The sequence below is a fragment of the Festucalex cinctus genome, chromosome 12, assembly GCF_051991245.1.
Source record: "Festucalex cinctus isolate MCC-2025b chromosome 12, RoL_Fcin_1.0, whole genome shotgun sequence".
In the NCBI taxonomy this organism is placed as follows: Eukaryota; Metazoa; Chordata; class Actinopteri; order Syngnathiformes; family Syngnathidae; genus Festucalex; species Festucalex cinctus.
In genome coordinates this window covers 9,385,158-9,395,808 of record NC_135422.1, presented here as the reverse complement: position 1 = coordinate 9,395,808, position 10,651 = coordinate 9,385,158, and the positions used below count along the sequence as shown (strand labels likewise).

At 39.6% G+C, this 10,651-nt stretch overlaps 2 protein-coding genes across 2 annotated transcripts; one reads left to right on the top strand and one right to left on the bottom strand.

Moving 5' to 3' along the window:
* Nucleotides 1-3,090: 3,090 nt before the first annotated feature.
* LOC144032091 (uncharacterized) lies at nucleotides 3,091-6,194 on the top strand. Its single transcript, XM_077539756.1, has 3 exons — nucleotides 3,091-3,708; nucleotides 4,042-4,103; nucleotides 4,429-6,194. The coding sequence occupies exons 1-3, from the start codon at nucleotides 3,235-3,237 to the stop codon at nucleotides 4,526-4,528; spliced, it is 636 nt and encodes a 211-aa protein (XP_077395882.1). The 5' UTR covers nucleotides 3,091-3,234; the 3' UTR covers nucleotides 4,529-6,194.
* On the bottom strand, nucleotides 5,482-10,225 carry LOC144032090 (kelch domain-containing protein 1-like). The gene is made up of 13 exons (XM_077539755.1): nucleotides 10,091-10,225; nucleotides 9,741-9,858; nucleotides 9,385-9,455; nucleotides 9,187-9,304; nucleotides 8,647-8,765; nucleotides 8,468-8,555; nucleotides 8,066-8,224; nucleotides 7,922-7,980; nucleotides 7,737-7,846; nucleotides 7,582-7,654; nucleotides 7,402-7,486; nucleotides 6,061-6,113; nucleotides 5,482-5,854 (listed from the first exon to the last, which is right to left on the bottom strand). Exons 2-13 carry the CDS (start codon nucleotides 9,843-9,845, stop codon nucleotides 5,704-5,706), a joined length of 1,191 nt encoding a protein of 396 aa, XP_077395881.1. The 5' UTR covers nucleotides 9,846-9,858; nucleotides 10,091-10,225; the 3' UTR covers nucleotides 5,482-5,703.
* Between the last annotated feature and the right edge of the window lie 426 nt (nucleotides 10,226-10,651).

Here is a 10,651-nt window from a genome sequence, read left to right as displayed (position 1 = left end):
CATTAAAAAAACAAAAAACAATTTCAATTTATTGCTTCAACTTGGTGGCGGCGGCACGGTGAGCTAGTGGTTAGCACGTCCGCCTCCCAGTTCTGAGGTCTCCGGTTCGAGTCCAGGCTCCAGCCTTCCTGGGTGGAGTTTGCATGTTCTCCCTGTGCCCGCGTGGGTCTTCTCCGGGTACTCCAGTCTCCTCCCACATTCCAAAAACATGCATGGCAGGTTAATCGGGAATTGTCCCTAGGTGTGCTTGTGAGTGTGGATGGTTGTTCGTTTCTGTGTGCCCTGTGATTGGCTGGAGACCAGTCCCGGGTGTACCCCTCCTACTGCCTAGAGCCAGCTGAGATAGGCGCCAGCAACCCATCAAATATTGTTCAGAAACATAGCATGTTTTACTCAATGATGTCACTTTTTAAAGTAACAACTTGTCATTAGTGACGTTTTAACATCCAGCTGCATGTTTTCCTAACGGTCTTGTCACACATTTGACTTCATTTTATGTAGCCTGTAACACAGCCGTGTCAAACATAAGGCCCGCGGGCCGGATCAGGCCCGCAAAGGAGTTTAATCCGGCCCGCGAGATGATTTTGTAAAGTTAAAAAAAAAAAGTTGTAATGCTGGACTAATTAATCGGTCGGCCACAATCAAAATATATAAAATATATAAAATTTGTAACTTCACAAGCAGTCCTTGTACGGGGAAATCGTCCTGGATGTCATTATTTTACACACAACTTAAAGCTACGATTTGTTTAGTTATTATTATTATTATTAGTAGTAGTAGTAATAGTATTTATTTTAATCATAGACCAACAAACGTGTTAAATACGAATTACTGGTAACACAAATATATGATATGACAAGGATTAGCGTCCTTATAATGTTATTAACTGTGCCACGCAATGCATTCTGGGAACAGTATATATGCAAAACAGGTAGATTTAACACATCCAGGACTCAGTGTTGCCGTGTTCCATTTGCATTTGTATTATTTTTTTGGAACAATATGATTATAATTGAGCTCCGTAATTAAGGGCTGGCACACAATTAGCAGAAATCTGCGTATAATTGACGGCAATCATTTTAAAGTTATATACCGTTATTTTACCGACGCGGCCCATTTGGTAAAATATTTTCCTCCATGCGGCCCCTGAGCTAACATGAGTTTGACACCCCTGCTGTAACACAAGACAGTTCAGTGATGTGGTGTCTCAGTTTGAACACTAGGGGGCACTATGTAAAATGAGAACATGCAATTGATAAGAGATGAAGAAAAGTGTAGTATATAAACTACTTATAGGTCCCATTTGTAAGTGTTGTATATTTCTTTGAAGGTTTTTAGCTATAGGAGAGTGCAAACTATAAGAAACAGCCTTCAACCACAATAACAAACAATATATCTCTGACATGCCGAGCAAAACATTTTTATACAGCTCTTGCACTGAAATTGACACTTCCACTGCTTTATGTTTACTATTCACTGTATTTAAGTATTTGCACATCCAATGACATGTTATCCCAAGAACCCAAACAAATGCGCGAGACCTTTCCCTGGAGTGACATATTGGGCCGGGATTACTTTCCTCGAATGCTTCCCTGTCCGCCATTTGGCAACATTTGAAAAGGTTGCGCAGGTGTCTTTGACTTGGTGATGGTCCAGAGCACTCACACATGTGTGTTTGCACAAAGACAACACAGGGGCCCGCTAATGAAACATAGCAAACATCTTTGACTTGAAGGGGACTGGGCAGCACGGGGAGGGGGTGGTGTTGCCTTGACTTGGCCCAGCTTATGCCCCCGCTGTGTCTTTTGTATGTGCAAGTGGACCAAACACACACACACACACACACACACAAAAGTTTCATGATGAATCTACTGTCACTTAGGAATTTTGTTTCTTTCTCTAAATTAAAAAAAAAACACAGACAGTGGATGGGACTCGAAGCGGATCGCAGTTGACCTCACTAAAATCTTATTAGGTGAGCACAGGCTGGCGAGGGGCTTCTCTTTGCAGATGATCTGATGCTTTATAAATCACAGCCACTGTTAAAGTGGTGAGGGGTGATGTAATGGCCCCTTCTTGATACAATATAGAGCAGAGGTCCTCAAACAGGTTGTCTCCAGATGCCTTTTTCAAGAAACCCGGACCAATTATTACATTATTTTGAATAATAATATTCCCTTTCATCTCTAAAAAAAAAAAAAAAAGAAAAAAAAAAGAGCCATGGAACTGCCAATGTGGAGTAAACAGTTACATATTTCCCATAATGCCACAAGGGTAAAAATGCTACGGTTTTAGCATTTAGCCTACATTTTACCAATACGTTCGAATGACTTTATCAATACGCCCAAACGACTTTACCAATACTCAGAGCTTGGCAAAACCGTCGCTACATCGGCCGGCCCGTCATTAACGGATGCCCACCTTTGGGCGAGTGCTTTCATATTTTTGGCAAATGCTTTATTCCGCGAAGCCTCGTAAAAAATACACACACTGAGCACCGAATGATGCAGGTTTACTTTCTTTGCCAGACATTGGCCGGTTTTAATGTTTTTTCTTGTTCTTCTTGACATGAAAAAACATTACAACTCGCGCAGAGCATTTACCGAACATTTGCGAACCATGACGAGGGCTTTAGTTTGTGACTCTTTTTTTCGTCTAAAAATACAATTTAATCTCTTCTCATAAAACTGTAGTTTTTCATCACAAGGAAAAAGTCTGATTTATTTGTAATTAAAACAAAAAAGGTCAAGATTGCCCATTTTTTTCTGTAAAATATGCCACTGTTTTCTCAAAAAGCATACTTAAAAAATAAATACAATTTGTTTTATGGAAAAAAAATCTGGCTATATTCTCGTAATATAGGGAAAAAAACTTTATTGTCATCAGACAAAAAATAGGCTACTACAGCTAAAAACTGTTTTGTTGTTATCGTGTTGTTTAGCTTTTGGTTGCTACCAAAAACGATGAGAGAAAAAAAGTTGGAACGATCAAGGATGCATGTTTGTCCTTTTATGAGAAGGCGGAGTGTGCTGCTGTGTCCAAGTGCTGTTATGTAACCAAGCCGCTGCTTCCCATCCTTATGAGGAGCTGCCTTTAGGTCCTCACCACACGTGCTTAACAAAGTGTCATAAAGTCCAAACAGATGCTGATTTGTTACTTTTATTTCATATTTAACTTCAACCACGACTCTGGAGGTGACTTTTAAGATGTCTTGTGGAAACGTTTAACCTCGAGATGGGCAGCGGAACGAGCCGCGGGACTAAAGTGGCACCTGCGGGACTCGGCGAGACGAAGCCGGCGAAAGCCTCATCTTCCGTCGCGTCGTCCAAACGAGACGCTTTCGACGCTTTGAGGGCACACGCCCGCCGCCGAGCGCCGGTGGACTGTCACAGCGCCGGCAACGACTCGGAGCTCTCCGGGGACGACGACGACGCGGACGCCGAGCTGGACGGTTACGACGAGGCGGGAACGGCGGCTCGTCCGAGGGGGAAGAAGGAGCAGGCGGCGTCCAAGAAGGCTTTCACGAGGTCCAGGACGTACGGATTGTGTCACTTCAGTAGCGGGGAGGAAGATGAGCAGCAGCAGGGGGTGTCCTTCTCCACCACCTCCTCCTCCTCCTCTGGCCCTGGTGGGGCACAGGGGCCACATGGCTCCAGGGAAGGAGACAACAACAAGAGGAACCATCATGCCTTCACACCTCCACCTAATGTAAGGACTGTTTCATTTTATTAGGTACACCCGTATGGTCGAAGAAATATCATTTCATCCAGAGGATTTTTATTGACTTTATTAGGTTTAGAAAATAATAATAATAATAATACATAAATAATAAAATAATAATAATAATAATAATAATAATGAGATAATGTTTCGGAAGTATTCATGTTATTTCCGCTAATGTGGTTATGACATTAAACTAACTTGGAAAAAAATGTTTGTTTGTTTTTTTTAGCACATTTGTGTATTATTACACATATTATGTAAATAAATGAATGTGTAAAACAAATTCAACCCAATTAACAAAACCATCTGTGTGGTCAGTGTCCTCAGGCCTTCTTGACAACAGGACCAATAGAAGATGTCGCCTTATCGCAAACACAGACGTAAGTTGATATAGTCTATACTCACACCTTCCACATCAGCTGACACTGACAGCAGTCCTTCAGCACGTTTCTCCTCTTCTCTGCTCCACGTGGATAACTCCGCTTCATTTTTGTCATGATCATGATAGATTAAGAAGTTCGATGTGTCTATTGAGCATCATTATCTATGTTATTATTTTAAAAGTCTATTATCTTCAATCAGACAGGTGTGGCATTTGAGGTGTTAGTCATTTGTCACACAGTCACTCTTTTTTTTTATAAAAAAAAAAAGCAAAAAACAGTGCTATTGTGACAAATGATTCATTCATTTGTCCTCTCTCATCAGCACTTCTGGCCAGCGCACACCTCCTCTCACCACGCCAGTCATCCTATACGATGGCTCTGAAGAAGAACTGATGGACACTATTGAGAGAGAATTTAGTTGACCTCTCACCTCTACTTAATGCTAAGTTCATTGTGTTTATTTTTTTGCACAGGCACGCGTGTAGCCAACTTGTATTTTACTGTTCTCCTGACTATTGTGTGCTTTTGGAATCTGCAGTGCTCCTGCGTAACCTCTCTGTTGATAATTAGACATTAGGCCAGGAGCAGCTGAGGCACATGTAGCAGCATTTTACGTATTCTCGAAGTGCAGTGCGAGGGCCAAGCAGCTAAAAGGAAGGCGTGTGCTGCTGGCCATGTTTATTTAAGGTTTCCTTCCTGACCACAGCAAAAGCAGCACTTCTCCACCCCTAGAAGAAAGGAATGTGTGCCAAAAATTGGCTCATTATTGGAGCCAGTTGCTTTTCTGTTCAGGTTTTAACCATTGGGCTCTACTGGCCCCTAGTGGTGAAAAACACAAGCTTGAGCTCAAGTGAGGATGTAGAAAATAGTTGCAGAACACAGCATGAATATTAAGAAAAATGTTGTAATATGTAAAAAAGTTTTATATAAGAATAAAGTCATATTTTTTATAATAAAATTCTCATACAAACTTGAAAAAAAAAGTATTTTTGAGAAAATTAAATATATGGAAAATATTATGAAAATTATGTAAAATTGTATGTCAAGTTAAGCCATATTTAAAGTTGCAGTATATTCAAAATGTCTTAACCGTAAGTCATAATACAGGTTTAGTTTACATATTATATGTTCCTAATTTATCTACATATTTTGTATTCAAGTACAAATACTTGTCTCATATAAAACTGCAAACCTTTTCCTCTTATTTCTGTTAAGTGGCAAATTTTTTAACATGTCTTTTTTTTCACAATGTTTTGGCTTTATTTCCACAAAATCTTTGCATTGAGCGCTTGATTTACATTAGCCCTCGTTAACGACCGGTGAGTTTCCACCAGAATGTGTTGAGGAGTTTCTTCCAAACATGTCAAGTATGATCTGAACATTTAGACAAGTGCCATTTAATCATCGTGATGATATCAGGCGGACAGCACAAGACCTTTTACATTTGCATAATAGAAAATATATAAATAATTCCTTTAATAAACATAAGATAAACTTGCTCTCCCGTACCCCATTCAAGATTTGATGTGGAAAATAAATGACAGTACTGTATGTCAATAAAAATGACAATGAGACTAAACTTAATTGTTGTTGGCATTCAGAGAATTTGCGTGTGTTGTTTCTTTGAAGGCCTGTAGAAAGACATCCTCTTCTTCACTGATGCGCACAGTTTAGGAGGAAGAAGTGGAAGCTGCTTTTGGAGCGCGCCATACTCGCTTGCGTTCTCTGCGATGTAGTCCTCGCAAATCCTGTATGAAGCATATAAAAAATTTTTATGTCCATCTAAGGAACAGAACAAAAAGGTAAAGGTAATATACAGAGAATATCCATCTTTTTCCGCCAAACAGATCTTTAAAAAAGTTTGGGGGAAAATTAACTGAAATATTTGTGTGTTTGAGTTGAAAAACTATTAAGTTGGGGCATTTGTAAATCAAGGTAATACATAAGAGTTTACCTGAAGAGTGGGTATGGCGCCATCTGGAAGACGAGTGCGTCATTGCAGTGACCCTGTAACAATGGTGGTGGTTTACTAACCATGTGTTTGTTTTTTTTGCCAAAAAGAGACTATTAAAAAGAACATCAAGGCAATATTTCTTTCAAAGGACCTTAACAGGTTGGTCTGCATTTTTGCCATGTAAGAGGTCAAGTGCGGTGGCATTTGTTTTTACCTTCATCAGAGGTTGGTGTTGCTTGAAATTTGCACAAACACAACTATGGGGAAAATTCCGGAAGGTTTCTTCTAATGTTTTTGTTCCTGTCACAAACTGTGCTGAACTACTGGACTCACTGTATAATTACATAGCTTTCAAAATATGTAGGTTTCTTGCTCTCAGTTCTGAATGTTTGAAGGTGATATGCTGAAAAATGTAATGGGTATTCGTGGTGACAAACATATGTTAAGCCAAATGCCATTTCAAAAATAATAAAATAATGGCCATAGTGGTGTTTATTTACACAACTGTAGACCAGGGATTTTGGAGGATTTGGACAAATGCATTTTCTAAAATAATAATCATAATAATAACAACAACAACAATACGAATTAATAGCAAGTTAAAGTCTTTTTTTTTTTCCATTATTGAGAAATAATTAGAGGCAGGTGATTAGTTAGTTAGTTATTTAGGTAGTTAAAATGGACTCAGAAGATTAGTAAGTAATGACTCTATAATCAACAGTGTCTATGAACATAGATAATCACAGTAACTAGTAGGGGTGTAATGAAAAACAATTTTAAATAAGTTTTGATTTAAAAGATGTGTGTATCGAATTGAACCTGTTCCACTTGAAAATACATCAAATACGTATCGAATCGTCTTTAATTGGTGCGATATATCTTTGTAGGAAATGCCACATATACAGTCAAGACAAGTTCATTCATATATGAAAAGACAACAACAAACTCATTCAATCATACCCTCTCCTCAGTCGGTATATCAAAGATAGAATCGTTCCACTTCAAAATCAAACCATTCTTGAGTTGTATGATCGCACTCGTCTTTTATTACAAATGCAGACCTCTAGTAAGTCAACATTTTTTTTTCCTTTATGGCAAAAGGGAAGATTATTTTTATGTCAGCCATTATTCAGATTTGTATAATATTTAAGCCTTAATCATAATCAAAATTTTTTTATAAGTGCTCGAAATGGTACTGAAAAAAGAAAAAACACACACACACAAACAAAAACCCTCATATATATTTGCACCACATTTTTTTATATGACAATTTACGTTTTACTAGCACTGTTGGAATATTTTACATGTAACATCAAATATCTTCTTATTGTTGGTACTCACAGTGTCAACAAGAAGGATGTAATCACAGCTGCCTCCAAACACGATGACATCAGAGTCCTTGCCCGGACAAGCCGTGTGCCACAACCTTTAAAGCACAAAACACAAACACAGATGGATCTTTTCAAACACAACATTTGTTAATTACGCTTAAAGTGACTCTTAGCACATCTAAACTGCTACCTTGGCTTGTTCTTAAAAGGATGCTCCACTTCTCGCCATGTCTTCCTCTCCACATCGAAGATCCAGCCGTCACCTGGTAAAGCAGCGGTACAAACGAATAGTCGCAATTGTAACTCCCAACAGTGTTTGACCTCAGAGTGATTAAAAGCTCTTACTCATAGGTTTACAGTCCACACTGAGACCTCCAAATAGGAACAAGGTGCTGTCAGACACCGCTGTGAGCGAATGCCATGACCTGCCCACTGGAAGGCTGGACACAGGGACTCTGGACACCATTGTGAAGAGCACCATGACTTTAAAAAGGGACGCCCTTCAAGAGTGACACGTCACAGCGACTTACATTTCCGACCATGTCCACGAGTCAAGGTCTAAGCAGTGAATGTCATTCGTTCGGGTTTCCTGCATTCATGAACAAAAATGAAGATGTTGAACACAACTTTGGCTTATCTCCAAGGTGACAGCAGTGCTGCAAAACAGCTCTCACCCTAATTCTCCCGCCACAAATGTAGCCCCGATTTCCGAGCATGGCGCAGGCTTGGGCTGCTCGGGGGGCCGGAGCGCGGCCGTACGTTTCAGGTCGAGTCCAACTGGAGGGCGTGGGGTCAAATATGTGAACTTCATTGTTCCATCCCCACATGATGTCCTCAAACAAGACAAGACAAAAGCCACTTATTCATTAACCAGAAATGTCTGACAAAAAAAAAAAAAAAAAGAATAATAAACTACATGGTAAAATATGAACGAAAATGTTTTCTTCTTATATAATGACAGAGCCAAGAAATTGATGGTTTGTACTCATCAATGATGTCATACCCAATGATGTGGTAATTTCTTTGATGTAGTGTGAAACATGAACCATGTTGTGCTAAAATAGTCGTGAAACTACCTCCGATAAATCATCTACAATGAAGCTCCTGTTTCTTCTGTCCAACTCTGCCACAAATTTGTGACCATATCCTCCAAAGTAGATGATCCTAAAGTACATAAAAGTTTTTTTTTAATGCAGGATGGAAGCAAGCATTTGAATATTAATGCAAAAAAGTCACGTGGCTTTACCGAGCTTACCTTCCTTTGTAAACCCAGCAGGACAGTTTGTCTCGAGGCGATGGCGCAGAACCGTCACGGTGGACGACTTTGGTCCATGCGTAATGGCCGATGGCGCCTGTCAGCATGACGTGATACATCTGATGCAAATTGACACCATGACTTTATTGGCTTCATCTTTATGGTTCCTTTTATGAATTATTGCCAAAAATGTTAATCTTGGTTTCATCGGATGACGACAATGTGTGGAGGAATAACACAAAATTTTCAGGTTTCTGCTAGAAAGCCAAAAAATGTCAGAAAAAAAAGCCACCAAGAATGGCTTAACTTTGAGGTTCATCAGATTGTTTTAAATGGAGGCAGATATGTGCTAACTTCAATTTAACATGAGTTTGAATGTGACTGGTTCATTCTAAGCACAGTCACACCCCAATTGTAAGGGGGTGTGCATACTTGTGCAATCACATTGTTTCAGTTATTTATTTTTACTTCCCCTCTCAAAAACATTATTTTATTATTAACTTGAGCTGGTTTTAGTTGACTTTGTATTATAAATCTCACCTGATTGGTCTGACCATTGTCATCACAACCTCCAAAGATGTACATGTTACCATTTAGGGAACAGCTGCAGGTCCCTGACATGGAGGGCGGGACTTCCCCTGTCATGTGGAACACCTGCCTTTGAGAAGAGAATTTTTTTTAAACTAAAGCTTGGAAGTCAACGAATTGTGTTTGACTATACAGATGTAATATTCTTACCATACGCCTTGTATGAGGTCATACACCCAGATTTCATCATTGGGGAGGAACACTTCATCATCAGCAACAGACTGTGGAGAACAGCAGAGTTGAGTAGTGTACGTTTTACATATGCAGTAAAAATTATATATTTTAACAGCACATATGTTGACCATATTTTAAATTCATTTTTTTCCCCATACAACTGGTTAGGAAGTACGTGGTCCTATGTGGCCCCCAGGAGTACTGATGAAAAGTTGTGGCTCCCCATCCCTATTATATTGTGTAGGTGTACCTAATGAAATGGAATGTAGCGCTCCGATAAAAGAGCAATAAATGTGAGGAAAGTGTTTCCGGGGTTGTGTACGTGCAGTTACCATGTAGCCTCCCCACACATACAGCAGGTCGCCCTCCACCACCGCTGTGTGTCCACTACGTTCTCGGGCCACCAGTTCCGAGCGGCTCCCGGACGAAGACTCCATGACAGCCTGAAGTCTAAAAATAAACAGCAACCAGGAGTCATTAACCTAAGAAAAAAAAAAAACCGTCTGCTCGCACAGCCAAACAGTCAAACAAATACACGTCCATCTTGTCTTGACAAGTTCTTCTCTATATGTGAACAAGCCAAAAGGCTAACATCGTAAAAGAGGTGTTTAAGACGAAATAACAGCAATTACATAAAACAAGTTTAACAATTAAAAAAATTAAGCAAAGCTTGTCTATTTACCGTGTATTCTCATGTTATTGAAACCAGAATGTCTCGAAGACGTAACATGACATCGTCTACTAGTATCACAGACGCAACTACACGAAATCAGCTTCAAAATACTACGTCATATCCAGTGCTTTCCATTCAAAATAAGGCAAACTTCCGGCGCGCTTCTTTTCAAAATAAGATCAACTCTTACTGTAGATATGACATGTTAAATTAAGGAGAAAAGTGTGTGTTGTAACCGGGAGGCAGATTAAGTAAATGATCTGCTCTTCAAATGTGAGCGCTCAAGACTACAACTCTTTCTCTTATTGCAGTATAATTAACTGTTATGTGTGATGAAATAAGTTCATAGCTGTTCTGGCAAAACCTAATAACTAGTCAAATAAGATTTAAAAAAAAAACATATATATGTGTGTGTACATTACAAAAGAATCACATTTGGGTAACTAAATTGATATATATAGGTTGGCTGTTACTGCGATTGGCTGGCAACCAGTCCAGGGTGTACCCCGCCTACTGCCCAAGGCCAGCTGAGATAGGCTCCAGCGCCCCCCCCCGCGACCCTTGTGAGGA